At 37.3% G+C, this 27,425-nt stretch overlaps 1 protein-coding gene across 1 annotated transcript in view; it reads right to left on the reverse strand.

Annotated features, from left to right (window-relative positions):
• Nucleotides 1-7,652: 7,652 nt before the first annotated feature.
• The window catches only part of LOC131430158 (clavesin-2-like), a 53,961-nt gene continuing 34,188 nt past the window's right edge, over nucleotides 7,653-27,425 (reverse strand). Inside the window, exons 2-4 of the mRNA XM_058594883.1 lie at nucleotides 23,554-24,472; nucleotides 22,784-23,471; nucleotides 7,653-8,461 (exon numbers count right to left, since the gene is read on the reverse strand). Coding sequence (XP_058450866.1) covers nucleotides 23,001-23,471; nucleotides 23,554-24,150 — 1,068 coding nt within the window. The 5' untranslated portion in view covers nucleotides 24,151-24,472 and the 3' untranslated portion in view covers nucleotides 7,653-8,461; nucleotides 22,784-23,000. The remainder of the gene's footprint in view (nucleotides 8,462-22,783; nucleotides 23,472-23,553; nucleotides 24,473-27,425) is intronic.

The raw sequence follows: 27,425 nt of genomic DNA on the forward strand, positions 1-27,425 counted from the left end.
GGTTATGTGCCCTAGCACAAAATTTGGCTAACCCCTGAATGATAAAAATAGACTATGTTGCACGCAAAGCTTAAAATTGTCACGCATTCCAAATGAAAGGATCCAATCCAACAGCCTCATTTTCATTCAGTAATAGCCGTTCAACCGAGAAGGTTGTGTATAGAAGCGTACAGTTTAATAACGCTGGTTGGTTTACACGCGTTAAATACGACAACGGTTGAACTACAGGTAGAGACCTGTTGGCAGCAGCCGTTAAAACGTATAGTCGTGCTGCATAAGAGAGCCCTAGTGCTGGGCCAAGCTGGTGAAGGAAACAACAAAGGGCGTTTCCCAAACTCTACCCAGGCCGCATTATACAGCCACAAGTGCTGAGCAGGAGAGTGCAAAGGCACATCGAAGAGGAAGAGTGCAAAGGCACATAGAAGCAGGAGAGTGCAAAGGCACACCGGTGCGAAGGCACTTCGGTGCAGAAGCATATCGGTGCGGAGCACTAGGAAGAAGGAGACAAGACAACTCGGTCTTTCCACTGCCATACAACACGCAGGTATACACCGGTGACCTGCGCTGGTTACAGCTGGCGAAGACGAAAGCAAATCGGAATTCGAGTGGTGCTGGATGTCAGGTAGCAGTAGCATCACATCCAACAATCAGCATCCAACAAGAACATCTAGAGCAACGAGGATCTACACGGCAGTGCAACGGAGATAGACAACAATTTCAAGGTAGAAGTTTTTTCTTTTCCTTTTGATTGAGTACTGTGTAGTGTTGGTTTCAAATTTTATTTTAAAGTTTAGTTAAAAATTTTAATGTAATGGATGAATCCATGGACGTAAATCCTAGCATGAATCCGATACCCCCACGAACGAAAAAATATCAGGAGAGCTCTTCTGGGCCTTGGATAGTCTTTTTTAGACGTATATCAAAGCCATTAAACATTTTTCAAATTAATAAAGGTTTGACATCACGATACTCTTCAATCAAAGAGATCATAAAAGTAAATAACGATAAAATTCGTGTTGTGGTAAATAATTTGAAACACGCGAATGATATTGTCTCTTCGGAACATTTCAATAAAGAGTATAAAGTTTACATACCCTCCAAAGATGTCGAAATTGACGGTGTTGTTACCGAAGCGAGTCTTTCGGTAGATGATTTACTCAAGCATGGTGTTGGTCGTTTCAAGAACTCTATGCTTGAGGGTGTGAAAATACTGGAGTGCAAACAACTGTACTCAGTAGTTCATGAAGAGGAAAAAAAAGTTTATCGCCCATCAGACTCGTTTCGAGTGACATTTGCCGGGTCTGCGTTGCCGTCCCATGTCTATGTCGATAAAATTCGCCTCCCTGTTCGGCTTTTTGTTCCAAATGTAATGAATTGTACGAACTGCAAAAAATTCGGCCACACAGCTACTTACTGTAGTAATAAACCAAAATGTATTAAGTGTGAAGGGCCTCATAAAGATAATGATTGCAACAAGGAAATTGAAAAATGTATTTATTGTGGGAATAGTCCTCATGATGATATTTCAGTATGCACTGCATTTAAAGTGCACAAAGACAAAATTAAGCTTTCTTTAAAAGCACGGTCTAAGCGCACATATGCAGAAATGCTTAAAACGGTCATTGATGTCCCCCCTTTGGAAACCGAAAACGGGTTTTCAAATCTAGAGGAACCAGAGGACTCTGACTCTGACGAAAATAGTGAAGGTAATTCGTTTATCACTACCCAAGGGTCAGTTAAGAGAAAGAAGTCTTCCTCCAAATTACCAAAAAAGACACCTAAAATTTCATCTTCAAAAAAAGATCCCCGTGTTAAACAAAAAAAGTCAAAACCAAAGACTGTGCCTCCTGGTTTGTCAAATTCACAAACCAATCCAGGATCTAGTACAGAAAAAGATAATAATCCAGTGGGCTCCATTTCACAGCCACCAACAGGATTACTGAAGTTTTCGGAAATTGTTGAATGGATTTTCTCAGCATTCAATATATCTGAACCCTTAAAGACCCTCATAATGGCATTCCTTCCAATAGCTAGAACCTTTTTGAAGCAGTTATCAGCTCAATGGCCAATTGTCTCAGGTTTTGTATCTTTTGATGGATAATTTATCACCCGTCGCAAATGATACAATCACTGTCCTGCAGTGGAATTGTCGAAGCATCATGCCAAAACTTGATTCATTTAAAATATTATTGCATAGTCAAAAATGTGATGTATTTGCTTTATGCGAAACATGGCTTACTTCAAACATAGCTTTAAATTTTAATGATTTTAACATTATACGTCTCGATAGAGACTCTCCGTATGGTGGAGTGCTTTTGGGAATTAAGAAATGCTATTCCTTTTATAGATTAAACATCCCTTCAACTTCTAGTATAGAAGTTGTTGCTTGCCAAATAAACATTAAAGGCAAAGATATTTGCATAGCTTCGGTTTATATTCCTCCAAAAGCACAAGTTGGACAGCAACAGCTTAATGAAATGGTTGAAGCCCTTCCTGCACCACGATTGATTCTGGGGGATTTAAATTCGCACGGTATTATGTGGGGTTCCGTTTACAATGATAGCAGATCATCTTTAATACAAAACATTTGTGACAATTTTAGCATGACGGTATTAAATATGGGTAGCATGACACGGATCCCAAGACCTCCGGCACGCCCAAGTGCATTAGATCTATCTCTTTGCTCAACATCAATTCGACTAGATTGCACCTGGAAAATACTGCCTGATTTACACGGTAGCGATCATTTACCAATCATCATCTCAATTAGCAGTAGCAATTGCATTGCTACTTCCGCTAGTATTCCATATGATTTGACAAAAAATATCGACTGGATTAAATACCAAAGTAGTATCTCTAGTATTTTGAATTCAATGGAAGAGCTCCCTCCACTTGAAGAATATGACTTCCTCATTTGTTCGATTCTGGAGGCAGCAGAACAATCCCAAACTAAACGCTTTCCTGGGCCAACGACTAACAGAAGGCCTCCCAACCCCTGGTGGGACAAAGAGTGCTCAGAGGCTAAACTCGCAAAACAAAATGCTTGCAAGACGTTTCTAAAACGGGGAGGAGGAACTCCTCAGAATTTTGAAAAACTTATGGTTTTAGAAACCAAGTACAAGAGCATACTTCGAGCCAAAAAATGTAGCTATTGGAGACATTTTGTCGAAGGTTTGTCAAGAGATACCTCAATGAGCACTCTTTGGAACACGGCCAGACGAATGAGGAATCGTAACGTGGGCAATGAGAGTGATGAATACTCGAACCGATGGATATTTGACTTTGCTAGGAAAGTTTGCCCAGATTCTGTTCCTACGCAGAGCATTATACGGGAATCTCCTCCAAATAATGGTTTTATTAATAACCCATTTTCAATGATGGAATTTTCTATAGCACTCTTGTCTTGTAACAATAACGCTCCAGGGTTGGACAGAATTAAATTCAACTTGGTGAAGAATCTGCCCAACCTCGCAAAAAGACGTTTGTTGGAATTGTTCAACAAGTTTCTTGAGCAAAATATTGTTCCACCTGACTGGAGACAAGTGAAAGTTATCGCCATTCAAAAACCGGGGAAACCAGCTTCCAATCACAACTCATATAGACCCATTGCGATGTTGTCCTGCATCAGAAAATTGTTCGAAAAAATTATTCTACGACGTCTCGACACTTGGGTCGAGACGAACGGTTTGTTGTCAGATACTCAGTTTGGCTTCCGTAGAAATAAAGGGACGAATGATTGCCTTGCATTACTTTCGTCTGACATCCAAATTGCCTTCGCTCAAAAGCAACAAATGGCATCTGTATTTTTAGACATTAAAGGAGCATTTGATTCAGTTTCCATTGATGTTCTTTCAGACAAGCTTCACCAAAATGGACTCCCAGCGGTTATAAATAATTATTTGCACAACCTTTTGTCAGAGAAACACATGCATTTTTCACATGGCGATTTGGCAACACTCAGAAATAGTTACATGGGTCTCCCGCAAGGCTCATGCCTCAGTCCGTTCCTCTATAATTTTTACGTAAATGACATTGACAGCTGTCTAGTAACCCCATGTACACTAAGACAATTGGCAGATGATGGCGTGGTTTCAGTTACTGGACCCAAAGCTATTGATCTGCATAAACCATTGCAAGATACCTTAGATAACTTGTCCGATTGGGCTGTTCATCTTGGTATCGAATTCTCTGCGGAGAAAACAGAGCTGGTCGTCTTTTCAAGAAAGCATGATCCCGCGCAGCTTCAGCTTCATATGATGGGAAGAATGATCCAACAGGTTTTGACTTTCAAATACCTTGGGGTGTGGTTTGATTCCAAATGCACGTGGGGAGGACACATTAGGTTTCTGATAACAAAATGCCAACAAAGAGTAAATTTTCTTCGAACAATAACAGGATCTTGGTGGGGTGCTCATCCGGAAGATCTAATAAAATTGTATCAGACAACGATACTTTCAGTGATGGAATATGGATGCGTTTGCTTTCGTTCCGCTGCAAACTCTCATATTATCAAACTGGAGCGAATTCAGTATCGTTGTTTGCGAATTGCTTTAGGGTGCATGCATTCGACACATACAATGAGTCTTGAAGTTCTGGCGGGAGTTCTTCCATTAAAAGATCGATTTTGGGAGCTTTCATCACGCCTGCTAATAAGATGTGAGGTGCTGAATCCCATGGTAATTAATAATTTCGAACGACTAGTCGAGCTTCGATCTCAAACAAAATTCATGACAGTATATTTTAAACATATGTCACAGGAAATCAACCCTTCAAGATATATTCCTATCCGTGTCAGCCTCCTAAATGTCCCTGACTCAACTTTATTTTTCGATACATCCATGCAGCGCGAAGTGCGTGGAATCCCGGATCATCTACGTTCGACGGAAATCCCAAAAATATTTTCAAGTAAGTTCAGGCATATTGACTCTGAGAAAATGTTTTACACGGACGGATCGCGAATTGAAGAAGCGACAGGGTTTGGTATGTTCAACAATAATGTTTCGGCCTCATTTAGGCTTCAAGAACCTGCATCTGTTTATATAGCAGAGCTAGCAGCAGTTCATTATAGTTTGAGTGTAATCGTCACATTAATTCCAAACCATTATTTCCTCTTCACAGATAGTCTGAGTGCAATTGAAGCCATTCGCTCAAACATGACTGGCAAGACTGAACCGTTTTTCCTGGGCAAAATAAAACAGTGCCTGAACGACATATTGAACAATAATTATCTAATCACTATAGTCTGGGTCCCGGCTCATTGCTCCATTCCTGGCAATGAAAGAGCCGATATTTTAGCCAAACGTGGTGCTATTGAGGGTGAAATTTATGAGAGACCAATTGCTTTCAACGAATTCTATAGCTCGTCTCGCCAAAGAACACTTGCCAGCTGGCAAGCTTCTTGGGATAAAGATGATCTGGGTCGGTGGATGCACTCAATTATTCCGAAAATATCGACAAAGGCATGGTTCAGGGGACTGGATGTGAGTAGAGATTTCATTCGTGTGATGTCCAGACTCATGTCCAATCACTACACGTTAGATGCACATCTCCTTCGAATTGGGCTCTCCGAGACTAATCATTGTGCTTGTGGCGAAGGTTATCGAGATATTGATCATGTCGTTTGGACATGCGTGGAGTATCGTGATGTCAGATCTCAACTAATAAATTCTTTGCGTACCCAAGGTAGACTATCCAATATCCCAGTTCGAGACATTCTTGCTTGTCGTGACCTTTCATACATGAAACTTATTTATCATTTCATAAAGAAAACTGGAGTTTCAATTTAATAAAGGCTTAGTTCTGATCCCAGCTGCGTCCATGAGTTCAACCAATAGCTAAATTAGAATAAAAATAATGTAATGATACAAACAAACTCGAAACAGTTTATGAAATTATTAACAAAATGTCTGAAAATAACAGCTTATTTTATAATTTATAGAAGTTAATCGTTTGGTTCAAATAATATTTCCGAGTAGATTTCATAATTAATGACGAGTTACCTAAGATGATATTTAAGTAATAAGAGAATATGTTTTAATAAATGCAAAACGTTGTGACTATGTTAGAATTAAATTAGGATAAGAATATTATGTAAAAGTGATGCTACGGCGAAGAAAAACTTATGTAAACTGCCTTAAGAAATAAACGTATTTATGAAAAAAAAAAACAGCCTCATTTTCAATATTTTACTGTCTCATTCGTAAATGACCGACACCAGAACAAACGAAGCGAGACGAAGCATTCTCGTTTCTCATTGAAACAAAGAGAGAGTATAATTGCCAACGTCACTCGAAACAAGACGAAATCAAACTAACGTCTTCAGAGAGCATCAGCAGAATTTCAATTCTCATTCTTTCATCGATGTATTGAAAATCTGTGACGCTTGGCTACAAAAAGTGCCTAAAATATGACAAATCGAAGTAATTACATGCCAGAACCTCTTTGGAAACCAAAACTACTACAAATTCGAGCATATAAAAGATAAAAGTTATTGTGAAACCTTTTTCTGTCATTTTTGATACTCACAGCTTTGGTTGAATATCGACACTGCATACTATGGGATTTTCACTGAAAACTGCAAATGATTGAAAGGGCAAATGAAAGGAAAAACACAATTTTGAAACTACTCTCCCGCTTATGTCATTGACTGGACATGGATTTCGTTCTCATAGTTTGCAAGCGAAGCTGAGAGTGACAGTAATGTCTTGTCATTTTCGTCTATTTTGAGTCAATGAAAATTACTTTTATTAGCTCTGGTTGCACGTTTGCAGACCCCGTCAGCTTGGAGCGAATCAATCTTCAGTTCAGCAACGCCATCGCACGGCATCACATTCAACATATCATGTCAATTGTATGAGTGTGCAGTGCTGCTATTTTGGCGGGCACGAATTTGACATTTCTGTCCCATACTTCTATGTACGAGATTCGATGCGGACTCGCCTGAGGGTACCATGCTTGCAAGAAAGGATGTTGCCAATAATTTGTTCAGGAAATGTGCGAGCTGGATATCTTGTTAATATGATGGCTTTGACGTTTGCTAGCTTGAGTTTATGATAATCCATAAATAAAGATACATCGAGTGCATAGACCGCCATCTACGTGAAGATAGTGGAACTAAACGCAGGAAAACAACAACATGCGAAATGGTACTCAACTTGTATAACTGTACTTGTATACAAATTTTAGAACGGTTAAATTCGAAGCGAAAACTAATGTCGTTTTCGTTTTTAAATTGCACTACACCGGTGTAGCGAAAGTTGCACCTAAACCGTTCGTTTTTACCAATTGCACTACACCAGTGCTACACTTTTTCAGCACCGATACCACTGGTGTAGCACTCATCAAAAGTTTGGTGTAGCTCTGTGCAATGGAATCGTTTATTGTAGTCAATGGTTACTGTTTATGTTTTCGTCATTTTTGTTCGTTTATTCATGCCTCAGTGTAGCACTGCACCGGTGTAGTGCAAATTAAAAACGAAAACGCCATAACAAAAGCCAGGACAGGCGTTCCATATCATGTCCAGCACCTAAAATAGAATATTTCCCAAGTCGACATTGGTTTTCAAATGAAGATATTAGATAAAATTATTATTACGATTACTGGAAAATGCATAGGAGTTTCTTTTGCGTATGATAATTACAAACACAATTAAATCGATTTCTTTAATAGATATTTACTAAATGGTGCTCATTTCACAAACGTTTGTAAAATACAAAATAGGACGTATTATTGACTTAAATAGCTTATTTCTTACACTACACGTAATGTTCGTTATCAAAATATGTTTTTCCTCAATTTTCTGTTTATACCATATGGACGGACGGAATTATTACAAAGTATTGTTGAAACTATTGCTACAGCAGTGTAATTAAATGCTCAAACCTCCCGTGGTATTTTAAACTGGAAAACCTACATACAAATATAGCAGAATACTTATGTACAGCGTTCGACACTACCCTAAATCAACTCAATATCGTTTAGTACAGTCATTATTGTGACAAGAAAGCAGTAGTCGAAATATTGTCCGTGCAATCAAACTTGCGATTGTATAAGCTTACGAAAAATCGTTAATAAAGCTTCTCGTTCTACTTATTGGATTGTTCACCTAACCTAGTTCTCGTTCAGCCCTAGAAAGATGTAAGCCTGCCTGATTTTGTTTTCTGTGTGTATATTGATTTTCATACTCTTGGGTTCAAGAGACTGCGATAGGAAAACAAAATATCTCTCACCGGTACCTGTTAATAAATTTACTCACTACGGTCGAGCAGCAGGTCTAGCGTTCATTCTGACCCACAAGGATTGAATATATTTCGTATGATAATTACGGCTTAAGCGCAATGTGGACAGTCTCGAACGGGCTAGCGGCGACAACACTGTGCCCTGAACGATAAACATTCATGAAAAGACGCACATGAAAGTTAATTAACGCTCGTTCCAAAAGAGAAAGGCATCTGTAAATAGACTGAAAGAAAATAAAAGTTCAGTATTAAACGGATCCAATGCAAATGGGTTGTTAAATTATATTTAGAAATAGTTATCGTGGATGAATAAATGACACATATTAGGTGAGCTTTTTCTCTAGCTTCGAATACAAGGGATCATAATCTTATGATTATTCATCTCTCGGGTCAAAACAAAAGCTTTCTGATTCTATGTGTGGGATTGGGAATCGAATCTAGATAGATTGCATTAATCGGATTTGGAATCGTTTCGCTATTTAGGAATGCGTGCCAGTATAATTGAATTAAGTCTAGAAGGTGTTTTACGTCTTTAGGAAATATGAAACATGAAGCTATTGATTCTATATTTTGACAGCTATGATAATCAAATTTTTACGATGGACGTACTTTAGCCTAAATTTCGTGTTCTAAATTATTTTTTGTTTGATTTTTATTTTGAAAAGAACACTTAAATGACAATAATATGACAAGATAAACAATTACATGGGAACAAAATTTATTTCATGAATTCCAAACACACTGCGCCCTATAATTCCGGAACCGGAAGTCGGATCCGGAACAAATTTAGGAATTCCATATGGAAACACAGGATCTTTCATTTGAATCTAAGTTTTTGAAAATCGGTCAAACCATCGCTGAGAAAATTGGGTGAACTCCGTGTGGAAAAATATGACCACTATTTCCGGTGCCTCCGGAATCGGAAATCGGGAACAATGATAGCCGGAATCAGTTTTTCAACCGTCTACAGATAATGACTATCGAATGGAGTAGTTTTGAGGCCATTCTAAAAAATTTTTCAAGTGTTTGTTTCGCCCATTTAAGTGATGGTATAAATTTTTTAACACACTTTACTCTATAATTCCGAGACCAAAAGTCGGATTCAGATGAAATTCAGAAGTTTTGTATATAATCGTAGGACCTTTAATTTAAATCTATGTTTGTGAAAATCGGCCACGCCATCTTTGAGAAAAAACGACACAAATATTTTAATTTTTTTGCACATTTTACTCCATAACTCCGGAGCCGGAAGTCCTATCCAAACAAAATTTTGTATGGGATCATAAGGCCTTTCATTTGGATCTCAGTTTGTAAAAATCGGTTTAGCCTTCTCATACACACACAGACATTTTGCTACTCGACGAACTGAGTCGAATAGTGTATGACACTCGGCCCTACGGACCTCAGCTCAAAAGTCGGTTTTCCCAATGATTGCATACCTTTTTATATGAGGTTTTTCGGAACGGGATTGATGAGTAGATGACGGAAAACGATGTTTGAAGTGGCTCGGATATCCAAGATGGCGACTTCCGGTTTGTCGATATTTCATAAAAACCCATACAATGTGGGTATTTTCGGACTGGAATTGGTGAGTAGATGACGGAAAACGATGTTTTTAAATGGTTCGGAAATCCAAGATGGCGACTTCCGGTTTATCGATAGAGTTTAAAAACCCTTACAATGTGGGTATTTTCGGAACGGGATTGATGAGCAGATGACGGAAAACGATGTTTGAATTGGTTCGGAAATTCAAGATGGCGACTTCCGGTTTATCGATATTGTTTAAAAACCCTTACAATGTGGATATTTTCGCAACGGGATTGATGAGTAGATGACGGAAAACGATGTTTGAAGTGGTGCGGAAATCCAAGATGGCGACTTCCGGTTTGTCGATATTCCTTAAAAACCTTTACCATGTGGGTATTTTCGGACCGGAATTTATGAGTAGATGACGGAAAACGATGTTTGAGGTAATTCGGAAATCCAAGATGGCGACTTCCGGTTTGACGATATTCCTTAAAAACCCATACAATGTGGGTATTTTCGGAACGGGATTGATGAGCAGATGACGGAAAACGATGTTTGAAGTGGTTCGGAAATCCAAGATGGCGACTTTCGGTTTATCGATATTGTTTAAAAACCCTTACAATGTGGTTATTTTCGGAACGGGATTGATGAGCAGATGACGGAAAACGATGTTAGAAGTGGTTCGGAAATCCAAGGTGGTGACTTCCGGTTTATCGATATTGTTTAAAAACCCTTACAATGTGGGTATTTTCGGAACGGGATTGATGAGGAGATGACGGAAAACGATGTTTGAAGTGGTGCGGAAATCCAAGATGGCGACTTCCGGTTTGTCGATATGCCTTAAAAACCTTTACCATGTGGGTATTTTCGGACCGGAATTTATGAGTAGATGACGGAAAACGATGTTTGAGGAAGTTCGGAAATCCAAGATGGCGACTTCCGGTTTGACGATATTCCTTAAAAACCCATACAATGTGGGTATTTTCGGAACGGGATTGATGAGCAGATGACGGAAAACGATGTTTGAAGTGGTTCGGAAATCCAAGATGGCGACTTTCGGTTTATCGATATTGTTTAAAAACCCTTACAATGTGGGTATTTTCGGAACGGGATTGATGAGCAGATGACGGAAAACGATGTTAGAAGTGGTTCGGAAATCCAAGATGGCGTCTTCCGGTTCTTTGATATTGCTTAAAAACATTCACAATATGGGTATTTTCGGGACGGGTTTGATGAGTATATACCGAGAAATTATGTTTGAGAGCGCTTCAAAAATCAAAATAGAGAGTTCAGTTGTATCGTTATTCTTTGACGATCATTACGATATAATTATATATCGTTTAAAAAGATGTTATGCTTCTGACAAAGGTGTTTCCCGCTAATAATTATTGTTTGAATATTGTACTATATTTTCGAAATGACCATAACAAGTAGACGTCTGAACAGCTATAATAATTTTATATTGTTATAGTTATATTGTATGCTTTCAATATTTTATTGAACAACTAGAAGTCTCAATCTAATATTTGGAAGCAACCACAAACATTAAAATTTCATAAACATAAACATAAACATAAACATAAACATAAACATTAAAGTTTCAAATCAATGATCGTGTTCTCCATTTTTTTAATTTTCATTTATATTTTCAGTTGTTTTAGTGTACGTGATAAAGTCGAAAAAAGTACTGTTACTCTCATCACGACACATTTGTTTTTATTTGAACTTGTCAAAATCTTATGTCAACTGGCCCGTCGGAATATGATTCAACATTTTGTAAGCAATTGAGAAAAAGAGATATTATTTGGCTCAAGTGGTAAGAGTCAGTTAGACAACCACATGACACTGATTTTCTAACATTTATGAGTAATTCCAGAAATAAATAGCAGATAAACTGACGGGATCGCCTTTCTCCGAATCGGATGGAACAATGTTATACACCTCTTCAGTATGGCAATCTCTCCTTCCTGATAAAGGAACCTTTTCGACTCAATATTAATTTTTAGAATGTCGAAATTTAAAACCGTAACTAACCACTTCAAACATCGTTTTTCGTCATCTGCTCATCAATCCCGTTCCGAAAATACTTACATTGTAAATGTTTTAAAGGAATATCGACAAACCGGAAGACGCCATCTTGGATTTACAAATCAAATCAAACATCATTTTCCGTCAACTTCTCATCAATTCCGGTTCAAAAATACCCACATTGTAAAGGTTTTGAAGGAATATCGACAAACCGGAAGTAACCATATTGGATTTCCAAACCACTTCAAACATCGTTTTCCGTCAACTACTCATCAAACCCGTTCCGAAAATTCCCACATTGTAAAAGTTTTTAAGGAATATCGACAAACCGGAAGTCGCCATCTTGGATTTCCGAACCATTTCAAACATCGTTTTCCGTCATCTGCTCATCAAACTCGTTCCGAAAATACCCACATTGTAAAGCTTTTAAAGGAATATTGACAAACCGGAAGTCGCCATATTGGATTTCCAAACCACTTCAAACATCGTTTTCCGTCAACTACTCATCAGTTCCGGTTCGAAAATACTCACATTGTAAGGGTGTTTAGAAATATTGATAAACCGGAAGTCGCCATATTGGATTTCCAAACCACTTCAAACATCGTTTTCCGTCAACTACTCATCAAACCCGTTCCGAAAATACCCACATTGTAAAAGTTTTTAAGGAATATCGACAAACCGGAAGTCGCCATCTTGGATTTCCGAACCATTTCAAACATCGTTTTCCGTCATCTGCTCATCAAACTCGTTCCGAAAATACCCACATTGTAAAGCTTTTAAAGGAATATTGACAAACCGGAAGTCGCCATATTGGATTTCCAAACCACTTCAAACATCGTTTTCCGTCAACTACTCATCAATCCCGTTCCGAAAATACCCACATTGTAAAAGTTTTTAAGGAATATCGACAAACCGGAAGTCGCCATCTTGGATTTCCGAACCATTTCAAACATCGTTTTCCGTCATCTGCTCATCAAACTCGTTCCGAAAATACCCACATTGTAAAGCTTTTAAAGGAATATCGACAAACCGGAAGTCGCCATCTTGGATTTCCAAACCACTTCAAACATCGTTTTCCGTCAACTACTCATCAGTTCCGTTCCGAAAATACCCACATTGTAAAGGTTTTTAAGGAATATCGATAAACCGGAAATTGCCATCTTGGATTTTGAACCGACCCCAAACATCATTTTCTTGCACCCACTTATCACATCCGTTCCGAAAATGGCCATATGATTGGGGGTTTCCACATTCATTACACAAAACTTTTTCTACGAAGTAAATTTCAAATAACGTAAACTTTTTTTACGAACCAAATCCCAAATAACGTAAACTTTTTTTACGAACCAATCCTAAATAACGTAAACATTTTTTTCGAACTACCTCCATTTACGAACCCCTGTTTAGTTCGTAAATGGAGGTTTCGGTGTATATTTATACGTTATGTACAACAAGAGATATTCACGATCGAATATTTAACACTCTCTCAGAGGGTAAATCTTAAAAAGGCGCCCCATGGTAATTCACGACAAAATCGGTTGACCGGTCTCCTAGAAATTCGAGTGCACTTTTTTCATATTTTAGCACATTTCACCCTGTTACTCCCAAACCGAAAGTTTTTAAGAAATTAGAGTGATTTCCGGTATAAAGTACACGATCACTTTTTTTCGATACTTCCGGAATCTGGAACCCAAAATTAATGTATTTGGTCATCAACTAACCAAATCTGTCCAACTCAAGAATTATACGGCTATTTGAATGTATTTGATTGAATTTTCCGTTACATGTATAAAAACACGTCTCTGAAAATGGAATTTTAATAGGTACCAGTTTATAATTCCGGAACCGGAAGTCGTACCCGGTTGAAATTTGGTAGGATTATATTGGATTGTAAGACCTTTCATTTGAACCTACGCTAGTGAAAATTAGATGAGCGGACTCTGAGAAATTCGATTGAACGTTTTTAGTTCATTTTGCCCATTTTAGCCCGTAACAGTTCATCGAGCTGAGTCGAATGGTATATTTTTTTTATTTAAAAGATATTTTTTTATTCAGGCCTATTTGCGGACAAGCTTTACGTAGCCGAATTAGCCGATTTTTTAAATAAAGAATTTTTTGAAGTGGATCTCGTTGTCACTCTTTTTCTAAGAGGAGAAGAGCTTCCTTGTCTTTGGTTGAAGATGTTCTTTTCGCAGTTTCAGTGCAAGGTTTACCGTAGTGTGCAGGTTGTTCACAAAACTGACATATAATCAGCTAATTTTCATAAGTAATCAGCGTTTTACACGGATGTGTCCCACCTTGACCACAAATGATGTAGGATGGAATTGCCTTACGTAGTTGCATACGTACCACTCGCACGCCATTCCGGATGCCGGGGAAAAAAATTCCGCCATACTTCTCTTTCGATGGAAAGAACTTCACCGTACTGCGACATGATTTCCCTAAGGTCATGCACGCGTACTTATATGGCATTGTCCACCATGTGAACAGGAATTTTGTATTTAATGTTGTCACACTCAACGCTGTGCACCTCGTTGTTAACCGAAGCGAATGCAATTGCATCGCTTTCACGTTTAAACATAATGTACATACAGTTAGACGCCTTGTTGAATTGAATCTCAGTTACATTGTTAGCGTCTAGATGCATTCGTTCTTTAAGTAAGATTTCAATTTCATTTGCTGCTGGTCTAACTTTGCAACGCTTGAAATCTATACAAATTGAATTTGGTCTTGTTGGCTTTGTTAAATCGTATTTGACCATTCCGTACACTCTATTGTTCACTGCACTGTATTGTATTTGTTTATTTTGCTTCGACCGCAAACGATTTTCGACTGTGTTGGGTGAGATGCGAGCACGAACTGACGAATGGTATATGACAAATAGAAATTAGACGATTTTCAACATTGTTCAACTTTAACTTTAATTCTTTCGGGTAAAAAGCTTTTTTTTTAATAAATTCAAATAATCATCCAAAAATCGTTACAAAAATAAAAACTTGTCGATTTTTTTAAACCGCTGTATTTCAAGAATGGTAGCATTTAGCAAAATTTTGATTAACATCGTTTTAATTGGAAATTTAGCGTTTTTTCATAATATTTTGTTTAAAAATTAATAAAAATAAGTTTTTCATGATATTCAAAAATTTACATTATTTTAAAAATATGTAACCATTCTAGAAATTTGACAGTATTTTACTTTGGACTTTAGCTACAACATATAAAAAAACTAAAAAAAAATCAAAAATACCTTATTTGATATATTTGAATTTATTTTAATTCAAAATATCTAAAAAATCTAAACAGTCCTAATTTTTTTTATTCCTGGAACATTCAATTTTTTTTTATTCCTAAAACATTCAAAACATTCAAATCGATCAGACTCACCGTTTCTGAAACATATATTATTGAAAATTTTCAAGGGATTTTTACTTTATTGATTCCGATTGTTGATGAAAAATTACAAATATTAAATAATAAGAAGTTACAAATATTATATTCCTCGTGAATGTTTCAGTGAGATATGAAGAACTAACGTTGAAAAGACTTACAGTTTTTTCCCGAATCTCGGCTAAATTTTCCCGAATTTTGAACAACCGAGTGCTCGGCAAACTTCAAAACTATTGAAATTCTCGATATTTTTCTTCTGACAGGTAATTTGAATTTACCGAAATTTCAGGTATAGGAAATAAATGAAATTTTAAATCTAAAATAAACATTTTAGTTAAAACTCGTTATCATAGATTTAATGATTTAAACGTTATGTTTGCGGTTGAGCTATTAGGCTTGGAAATGCAAGAAAAACAATATATTAGATGAAAAAGACAATGATTAAAAAACTGCAAAGCAGTGGTTCCCGACCTTACTATATCGTGGACCTCTTTGGAACAATAATAGTTCTCCGTGAACCCCCACGTTTAAAATTGATTTTGTCCACTCAAGGTCGGATAAAGGCAAAGGCGAATGAGATTAGAGGTGAGAAATTTGGAAAACGTTTATATCTTTTTCTAGAATTCTTGAATGTGGAAAATAAAAAATCATACACAATGAAAGTAAAGGAACGTTCTCAGATTCTAAATTCAGGCCGTCATTTAGAAATCAAATACCAAAATAATTGATATCATAAAGTATTTTGAATTATGTGGAATAGGAAAATGTGTTTGTTACTGCGCTAGTGCTCTTTATTGAAGCATAGAATTACTCGTGTTGAAAATCGAATGTATAATCGATCTAACTTTGTAGTTTTTTTCAATTCGACTCTTTCTGTAGTTTTTTAATTTTCTCGTATGTTTTACCTGAAATATAACTGCGTGGTTTCTGTTGAATTAATTTGATAATTTCCATGATGGGGAATTCGAGAGTTAGCTGTTATGTAACAAATCGAGATAACGTTGTACGACTCGAAAGTGTGTCATTTTTTCGGAAACTGTTTCACTGAACCGGTAATCTCGATGAAAAGGTCACCTAATTTTGACACTATTTTTGCAAGAGAAAAAATAACAACAAAGCGTTTCAGCACACTGAACGAATATTTCGTGCAGTATATCGTTCAACAAGCGCTTAACGACCAGCAAAATAGACCCGCCTGCTTGATCTGCGCAAATCTGAGTTTCTTTGCTTTAGTTCGGAAAGCACACAATATACCAAAACAAATGCTTTGTATTTAATAATTTCAACATACTTTCTTGTAAAGTTCATCCATACTTTCCCGTAAGTGCCACGGACATATCAATCACTTATTGATACAGACAGAGATGATAATTACATGTTTAGTAATCGATGATTTTAATTTCTTGTTCTTTCGCATTATTTTAAATTATAATTCGTACTTGTTTAAGTTCGAAATTGTCTTAAATATAGAAATAGCAGCTAAAGAAACATGCGGTTTCATCTTCTACCAGAGCTGTTCCAGATTGCATTGTGCTATAACCATAAATCAGTGACGAAAGTATCTGCCCATCCGGCGTTTTCTTCCTGTTTCGGGAGAAATTGTGAGATACTTGCCGACCACCTAGCCAGTATGCTCCGATAAACAACGAGGTTGTAAACGCTCGCAAGAATGTCGTTTTCCGGAGGAAATACAAAGATACGAAATTAAAAACGAAAAAAGAGGTACATAAATTTCACTGTCATTAACCTCCACGGTACGCAACTGTTGGTTTCATTTGCCTATTTTTAATAAGACAAGTTTCCTTTCCGGAGAAGTCTAAATTGCAACGAAAGACCTTCGCCGGTCCAATGAAGTGCAAAACCACATTTCAAAGATGACGGTGACGACAGGCATGACGGCAGTCCAAACCGGTAACCGTAGTGATATTGCCAGCTTTTCTATTAGCTCAGGAACTAGGTATTTCTTATTGTTTTTGTTTCACATGTGATTTCTTAGTATAAGATCCCATTTTAGGCATGATGAAAAGCTGTTTCATGTCTCATTTAGAGGCTGTACTAGCAAATGTGGACACGTCTTAGGTCAACACCTAAATCATTCGATTTGTCCTCAAGATCAAAAAGTGACTGCACTTTCATCAAAACTTGTGATGTGTTCTTTTTTTATAATTTCTATTTTTTGTCAGTAACGTTTCGAGCCGGTTTATGGTCATAAAGAAGGCAAGCAATTTTCAGAGGGCACATTCAATCCATTGGTTTTTTCGTCAAAGTCACTTTCAAAGTAAGCCATGCAAAATGTTGTTTAGTCGTGCAATAGAGTTGCCCTAGTGCTACCGGTGGACCTTGACCATGGTGACTACGATGTCAACAGAATCAGTGAATAGCGTGACCACTGGGTAGCGCATTGACGAAGCAGTGTGGCACCACTCGGATTGTCAACATTGAGGCTAGTGGCAATCATTATTTGAAGTATTTTTTTTACCTATCGCGTTTAGAGGCCCCACGGGAAGTGCATGAAGATGTGGGATGGAACTAGTCCGAAACAAATGTCTATAGTTGTAGCTGCGTGACACGCGATTACCGCCCTGTGAGGTTAGTTAACTTTGAAATTTACTACCAAACAGATTAGTAATAGTTGATACCTATGGCGAAACCAGTGAAAGCAATTTACGCTAATCTGACGAGCCGAGTTTCTTCGGTCTTGTTAGTAAATCGGAAATACCAAAGAAATTAACGTCTAGCTTTAGGTTTTGACCAGATATATGGAATTCTTCTAGCTTTCTACGTTTTTAGGTGCACGGATGGCGATAATTGAACTTGCGTGACTCGGTTTACGTGAATTGTGATTGCAATAGAATGTAGCATTAGTACTAGCAGGTGTTATTATAAACTTGTCGTAGCATTCCTACAACCATTCTGCGACCAAGGAAGGTATCTGAATCAGTTAGTAGCTACCGTGACACACGCGATCCGTGTAGTTCCTGCTACTTGTTATTAGAGGCACCGATATACCTAGTGGTTGATTTTATAACACACGAAGTAGTGTTTGAGCGGGCAAATGATTTAACTCCGAATAATGTATCGTTAGTCATTGAAGCAATTTTCCTAGATCATTGGGGTTTGGTCTGCCTGTTCTGCATATTGAGTTTACTGTATGCGACGAAACTCAGGTGCATAAATATTGTCATAACTTATTTGATTTATATTACCTAATGCTATAAAATTCACAAGTTGTAGCATAATTGTAGTATTTAAAAATAGGTTATAAAGTAGGCATACTGAAAGAACAGAATGAAAACAATTCTACACTGAGAGTTGATGACGTTTGCGAAGATTAGTGGCGTTCACACAAAAATAGTGTACATGAAAAAAATCAAAATGCTATGGGTGCAATTCCGTTTCGACTCGGATCGACGGATCGATTAATTTAATTACTCATATTATACAGTTGTAAAGAGTGGGCAAAAAATGGATTTATATTGTAAACTATTACTGAATCAAAACACATTACAACTTGCGCCATTTTGAGTTTTAAACAAATTTTAGGGATGGCGAAAAACAAGAATGTCGTATCCGGCTATAATTGCGGTACCTTGAGGTACTGCTGTCAACAAATGCTTATTTGGACTGATATATCGGTAGAATGAAAATGTTCTGAAGTTCGGCTGCTCAAAACTCGCCAAAAGATACGAAAACTAACGAACGAAGTGAGTATCGCATAATTTCGGAAATCGACATAATAAATATCTTAACTTGAAAATTCACATAATAATCGCACAGCTTTAAAAAATTTCATAAAAAGAAAGCAGAACTTTAAAAATTACAAAAAAAACCATAACTTTGGAAATTCGCATAAAATAATTACCATAAAAAATCACATATATAGGCACTTAAGCTCCTTTTCATAAAGGGAATACGTACCGCAAAAATACGGAAAACATTGTTTGGTGCCAAGCATCTTATAAAAAGAGCTAAAAAAAGTTATTTTCATTGATTTAAAATATTCGAAAATGACGAGAAATAAATGTCACTCTCAGCTGCGCTTGCAAATTATGAGAACTAACAATGTCCATAAGCGGAACAGTAATTTCAAAATTGTGTCCTTTCTATCATTTGCCCTTTTCTGTTATTTGCGGTTTTCAGTGAAAATCACATAGTATGTAGCGTCGATATTCAACCAAAGCTTTGAGTATCGAGAATGGCAGAAAAAGGTTTCGCAATGACTTTTACCTGTTGGTGCTCGAATCTGTATTAGTTTTCGTTTCCAAAGAGGTTCGGTGTAGTTTTGTTTTGAAATTGCAAATCATTTTGAAAATGCATCAATCGTCGAATTCTTGTGCTATATCGAAATATTGTTCTATTGAAAAAAAACGGAAGTCCCAGTAAGTCGACTCAAAAAATATTTAACACCAGATCACAAGTATTCGTGCAATTCTTATGTAGAACAAGAAAACATCATAACTTTAAAAATTCGTATGAAAAAATCTCATAAATATGAAAATTTGCATAAAAACTGCATGAAAAATATCGCTTAAGACTGGAGTCTTTTTTAGACGAGGTGCGAATTTTCGAGGCTAAAAAATCTACAGGACTGCATGAAAAAGAGAACACAAAACTTTGAAAATTCGCTTCAGACAAATTTCATGAAAAACCGCCAAACTAAAGAAAAAATAAATTTCATGTAGGGGAGACCGGGGCTAAATCGGAAAATTTTTAGAAACTGTAAATAACATCCATGAAAACTGAGATTTTACCCAAGTTATCTGAACCTCCTCATCTCTAAACGCGTTTACAGTGAATCCATGAATCTAAAAAATGGTAGGTTTATAAAATATTTAAGCTTAATCACGTGTCCGGTCTAGCACCTGTCTCCCCCAATAATTGTTTGAGTTTTGGGAGGGGTTTGAACCTCTAGAACTTCTCTTTTATACGCGCCTGGTGTCGAGTATGAAACTGAAATCACATTGATTTTTCAATTATTAAAAGATGATTTCGCTCGAACTTGTTGAATTCTGAAGAAATATTTTAAGAAAATTTCGTAAAGACAAAAGTAGACAAATTGACAAATGAATGATGTGTCACATCTCCTGACAGCCGGCTAACTGTAGTTTTACGAATTCTGCAAAGTGATGTGACTTCTTGAAGTTCATCGTTTCGTTTACCGAATTTTCTATTGAGATTGTATTGTTTACCAAAATATATCCCGGATCTTTTCCCATCCTACTGGTACATCTCCTATCCTGTATTACTCGTGGAGATGCTGTGGTACCCGCGGTCTCTAGAAACAGGCATTATCGGACTAACATTTCTTTTCTCCCTCAGTTGCACAGTATTTGATAGTGGCCGGCGTCGTTATTAACCATGTAATGAAAAGTTTTCAGTAAGTGAGTATGGACAGTGAAAACGATTTGCTTCTCCCAAGCATATATTTTTTTGTTTTTTTGTGCATTTTCATTCATGCGGTCAATCACGAAGTGCAACTACGGGCTTCGGACTTCTCTCTTTTAGAAATCGGTTTTACCTTTTTTTATAAATATAAAAAATAGAAATAGAATTCGCTCAAACTTCAGAAATATTTTCCGAGGGCCGGAATGCCGAATGTCATATACCAATCGATTCAGCTCAACGAACTGAGCAAATGTCCGTGTGTGTGTATGTGTGTGTGTCTCTATGTGTGTTGTCAACTAAGAGGTCGAGATCTCTGAGATGGCAGAACCGATTTTGATAAAACTAGTCGCAAATGAAAGGTCTCCCCGTCACCCTGAACGCTATTGAATGGTTCTGCGATCGGATGTTTACTTTTTGGGTTATACGAAGTTTTATGTCAAAATTTTCAGTTTTTTGACAGTATCTGTCACAATTGACCTTGAAAACAGAATTTATTTTCAGACTTAAATTTCGCACGGTAATACCTATCCAACAAGCCACAGATTGTTAAAACCCATCCATTTTTAACGGAGATATCGAAATTTTTGTGTAAGCGACTTTTTCTCCTATTCCAGCAGCAGCAGTTTTGAGCGCTGCCCGGGAAAGAAATGCTTGGGAGCAACATAAAACACTATTTTTTCTACTGTTACATACATTTGTTTCTAAGTACCCAAAAGACTGTGTACAGCATGATATTTTGCGTCGGACCGATTTTAGCACGGTTCGTTTTTGGCAACATAATCGTTTGAATATGACATATGTAAACCAGATGATGGTAGAATTTTCGAGTTAAAAGCAATTCCATAATTATATTGTTTTAAACAACTTGTTGGAAGAATATAACACGAATATACAATTCGAATCAGTTCGTCGAGATCAGCAAATGCGTGTGTGACCAATAATTTCACTCATTTTTTTTTCGGAAATGACTCAACCGTTTTCTACTAACTCAGATTCATATGAAAAGTCGTATACTCTCAAACAAGGTTAATGAATTATGTTTAGTTCCGACCACTGGCTCCGGAACTACAGGATGATATGTTAAACGAAATTAAAATTAAACTCATTTTCTCGTAGATGGCTGAACCGATCTAAGATTTAAATGATATCTAAGATTCATCTAAGATTCAAATGAAAAGTTTTAAGATTCTATAAAACATCTTGCTTTTTCAGTCAGATCCAACTTCCGGTTTCGGAAATACAGGGTGATTAGTATAAAAAAGGTCTATTTCACATAAATTAATCAGGTTTATCGGGTTAGCAGATCTGGATAGTCGATAACCAAATAAACTTATTTCATTTTTGGTTGTATTCAGTTTTCGTTTCGGAAGGCACCCAAAAATTTATTTCGCACTACGATTCCTCAAAGATGTCTACATTGATTTTCAAACATTTTGAAACAAATGTAAACTATACAGCTACTCTGGTAAATTTGTCTGACTTCGGCTACACCAAATTTTGAATTCCGGTTCCAGTATCGAATCGTTTCTCAAAGCTCAATCGCTTTCTCAAAAAAAAAAGCCAAATCGAATTTCCTAAACAAAAGTACAAATTAAAATAAATCCAATTTTATCCAATTCTGACTTCCGGTTCTGGAATTGTAGGATGATTCCTATATACCGGCTCTGGAAATACCTTAAATAACCGTAAACTCTAAAGCGGAAATTACTTCGACATATCATGGAATGTTTAATCGGTTGTTAGACTTATAGATTCAAATTCGATCCGATGAGTAATGAGTGATTAAAATCTTAAATTGCCACTTAAAACGACGGACATTAGAATAATGTCATGAAAACTGAAACACCGAAGAATATTCATGCAAAAAACACATGCGGATTGATAAAAAAAAAGTATCATCTCACTGCTAGGTGGATTAAGCACGTTTTTTCTCAAATTATTCAAAGTTATTCAATGTTTACATACCGACATAAAAGATCGAGCACCCTGTATGACTAGTATCAACTAATTCCTTAAACGCAAAATGTTGTTTTAAGCAAAAATACCGGGTGCACGCGGAATAAAAAAATTAAAAAAACGACCTTGCGCATTTATGGATTAACCTTTATCAAGCTTGCGCTATCAAGAATTTGGCGCGAACATGATACTGGGAATTACGTTTTCATTTGGATAAGATTTTAAATCGGACTTAGAAGTTAGATAAAAATAAAAATACTTACATTGAGTGTTGTCATCGTCGTTACTTCGCAGTCACTCGCTATTTTGTTAATTCTATACGTTCACAAGCAAAGCTGTCTCTTTTGACATGATTCGTCGCCAGTGTTTTGCAACGAACGAATGAGTATGGAAATTTGAGATCAGAACCGTTCATCAGGAAATTGAATCAGATTGCACCAAGAGCTGGCACTGGTCCGGACCGGTGGTGCCGGGCAGCCGTCACGTGTCACTCCCTACACCGAGCAGCATGTTGGCGGCGGGATCGTTCGCCTTGGTCGTGAGGACACCTATCTTTACCGCAGCGGCTTTGGTAGTTTTTAGGAAATCCGAACCAACGGTCGTAGTTGAAATGTTAGCGGCGCTATTAGCCATCAAGGCCGGAGGTTTCGTATAGAACTGGGGCTGACTTAGAACGTAGGATGGCGCTGGTTTGGTAGTAGAAATTTGGCTTGATTCGAGCAGCTCGTGGTACCAGTTGAGTGGGTTGAAGGTAGGCCCTTCGCCACCCAACTCCGTAGGTAGAATATCGCGAGCGATACAGTCATGCACCGTTGACAGGTTACCACCGTGTAATTTTATCCTTTCCCGTGTTTTCTCCTTCAGGAATGGTCGAATTACTGCTAGTGCTGCTTCCACATACCACGGTTGACCGATGAAATGGATCGCTTTGAAGCGAACAGGAAAGCAATCCTGTTGGTTTGAGAAGATAATGGTTAGGTTTACACAACCAAAAACAAACATTTACTTGCTCAACCGCAAACAATAAACTTACCTGTAATCCCTCTATCATCAATTTTAGAACCTTGGGATTTAAGTTAGACGATTGTCGGAATGTGAAATTTGTCCAATCCACAATTGCAATAAATCCATTGGCTTGATTCTGCTTATCCTCCAGTAGTTTTTCTAGTGACAGTAGCATTGCCCTGTACACTGTGACTAGTGAATACGACGAATAATCCCAATTGGCTGCTAGGAAAATTAACACCTTTCTACCCCGTCGATCCCTGTTGGGCAACACACCCGGAAATCCATCCCGCAGTGCCAACTGTATGTTCTCATCGAGTACCGATAGCCTCTGCAAGAGTGAACCATTTCGTTGTCGATACGCATGATAGTTTATCACAAGTTGAAACGAATCGTTCACGTTGAACTTTCGTGCATACAGAAACCGGTACAGAAATTCGTCATCCTGAAAGCAGGATTTATCTTTCAGGGCATAATCCATACTGGCTCCAATCAGCTCTTTTAGCGCTTTCAGAGCCCGGAGCCGGTCTGCAGGCTCATGTTTATTGTAGCCCTTCAGATCCGATATGGTTAAATTGTGCCGGAACCGGTTGTTAGACCACTCGAAATCACAGATATCGGACATTTTTGTGCCGCTACCTAACCTATCTCATTCGTAAATTTATCACCAAGCTATAATCTCTGCTTTAATCGTGTTTTCAGGTTATCTTTTTGATCTATTAACAAAAACCACTTTATCACAATATCCGCGCGCGATATTCGAAAAACGTTTCTGAAGGCACCAACATTCGTTTGCCTTTTTACGGCATATAACTTTTAATCCCCTAACTCATTACGGCAAATTGGAAAGTGACCAAGTCCCATCAGTTTGAGTAAAAACGTTTCAATTCCGGTAGCATTTGTCATTCAGCACGTTCCCTTTTAGCAGGTGTTGATCGGCGAGGTTTCTGTAAAGATAAATAGTTCATCGTTAATGCCATGGTATTAGAGTGTCTTAAATGCTTAATGTATTTGCGTAGGATAATAAGTTTTGTGCTGAGTGTAATTTACTTCAGCCAAACCCACACCCACTGTTTTACAGAAAATGTAATTGATATAGTGAACGTACATATGCTACAAACCATCAAATAGGAATTAGATGGTTTGCTAATTTAGATCATATAAAGTAATTGTATATAAGGCATCCAAGCTAAATAAAAATTTAAAACTATCTGTCTTACTAGTACTAGAGTCTATATTTAAACACAATCACAATCAGAGTCTATATTTAAACACCTTCAATATTAGAGCTAGATCAATCAAGATCGCTGGTTGGCAGTTTTCGTACCTTTTCGGGTCGTCAATCATACGACGTTTTGGAATTTTTAACACTTCATAAGACCTTTCATTTGAAAGTTCAATATTGTCTAAGAAATCTATTTAGGTTCTTTTTTAGAGTTTTTGACTTTCTCTATAGAAAGGTAATGAAATTGCTGGAAAACCAACTTTCGAACAGAGTCTCGGATACCCATAGTGGTATATAACATTCGACTGTTTTTGTGTATGTGTGTGTGCGTACACCTTTCAAAAAATTTTTTATCGCTCAATTTTCTCGAAGGTGACTAAACCGATTTTCACAATCATAGACTCGTTTGGAAGCGCCTGGAAGGTTATTTATCAAGTTCGAAAATCAAATGGCCGGCACTTCCGGTTCCGGAGATATAATATTATAAATGCCGACTAAGTGCGTTGTTTTTTTAGGGCTCAGTTTTCCCAGATATGGCTGAATCGATTTTAACAAGCTTAGACTTGTTTGAAAGCTTCTATTGTGCCTTTGATTGAGTTTGAAGTTCAAATGACTGTTACTTTCGGTTTCGGAGATATAATGGCATACTAAGTAACGTAATCGCACTTTTCTCACTGGCCTAAATTTCTCGAAGATAAACTTAGGTTTATTTAAAAGCTGCAAAGTGGTGCAAAGTTAAGTCAAACATTTCAATCGCAATTTCTGAGAAATCAAAGACAGTTCCATTGCGATGTGTTTCGAACAATACTTTCAGTTCTTCCTAAACCGGAAATCGAAGACCGGTAAAGTGATTGCTTTTGTTCTTCAGCTAATGAGACTAGCATGATAACATAATTCACCGGCTAAGTTTATGGAATTTGCTCATCTTTACATTCTATTATATAAATTAACACTCTCGAAAATAAAATTTCCGGAACCGGATGTCGAATTCTGATAAAATTCAATAATAGGATATGGGACTTTTTATTCATGCAGAGTTCAATGACAAATAAGAGCACATTTTAACAACCGTGTAATTTAGAAATTTAGTACCTTTGCAGATAAGAAGTGTTTGGCCATGTTTAAACGTAACAAACCAGAATTTGTGCGTAGTGTAATATATATACTATCTTGAGAAAGGAAGTACCATTAACAGTGAATATTATATAGCGTTATTGGCAAAGAATGCAAAATCGTTTCATCAAGACAACACACAACGTGTCACAAGTCAATCAAAACAATGGCAAAACTACATGATTTGAACTTCGAATTTCTCCCACATCCACGGTATTCGCCGGATTTGACTCCCAGCGACTACTGGCTGTTCACAGACCTGAAAAAAATGCTCGCCGGTAAGAAACATTCGCACGAATGAAGAGGTTTCCGCTGGAAGTGAGGCCTATTTTGAGGCAAAATATTAATCGTTTTACAAATAGGGTATTGAAATGTTAGAGCGACGTTGGAATGACAGCGTTGCTCTGGATGGAGATTACGTTGATGAATAAAGTTAATTGTGAACCAAAAAAATTGTGTTCTCTTTGTTAGGCCCGGGATTTTTCAACTCATGTGTTATATAGCACTCAACCTTTCGTTCCTCGGTTGAAAAGTCAATTTTCACAACGCTTGTATGGCCTTACTATATGAGTTCAGATGAAAAGTAAATAAATTAAATAAATCAAAAAAATTACATGATATCGATATCAACTCGTCGACTGCCTCGTCATCTAATAGCCAACACTTAGTCTTTGTAGAGTTTACGGTCAATTTCATGCTTGCAGCCAAGGATGGCTTTTATCGTATCAAAGAACGTTCACTGGCAACTCTTCAACGATTGAATCAGTGCCATCAAACAGAAACGAAAATCATCTCAACAACAAAAACCCGGCATGGCTCATTTAACATAGAATCGACACCAGTGCGAGAGTGAATTTCTCTCGATGACATTTCTGAGAATCAAAGGTTAGTACGCTGCTGTGGGGATCCTCTCTGAAGCAACAAACGGTCGCTTATTCTCGTTTCGCGATCCGATTCTATACAGGCAGTTGACAATTGCGATAGAATCATTTTACTATTGCCGCTTATTCTAACTATGTGCATATAACCTTTGTATAAGTTGTGTCTATGAAAATGTATGTGAATGCTCCACACAAGGGTTTTGAAATATTGCAACCTAGTATGAGAATCATCAAGTTGAAACATCGATTCGATTTTCTGCGATAATTGTCAACTTGCGATTCTCTCTTGGGAAATTCCACACAGCAACGATCATTATCAGACTGTGAATTTTTTTAAGGGCGTGAAATACTCAGAGTATGAAGTGGAGCGAAGAAATGTAGCAAAATTCTCTCACGGTTCATGCATTGAGAGACTCGAGTTCTTGTAGCATATTCTACCGGATTGAAAATGTTGTATACAATATAGATAGCAATATAGCAGCTTCTGTCAAATTTTCGGCAATCACCAACACTGCTTGCAGCTTTCCTCTTAAAAGGTACAAAGATCTCTTCCACAAATCTACGATCAACACTAATAATATAATCTTCGTTATCAAAACCTATGTAAGATTGATCCGTTAGAGTTAGAATTAAAGCTCGCATCGCCCTGCTACAATTCATCTAACGACACGAAACCACCGA

This window comes from Malaya genurostris, chromosome 2, assembly GCF_030247185.1.
Source record: "Malaya genurostris strain Urasoe2022 chromosome 2, Malgen_1.1, whole genome shotgun sequence".
Classification (NCBI taxonomy): Eukaryota; Metazoa; Arthropoda; class Insecta; order Diptera; family Culicidae; genus Malaya; species Malaya genurostris.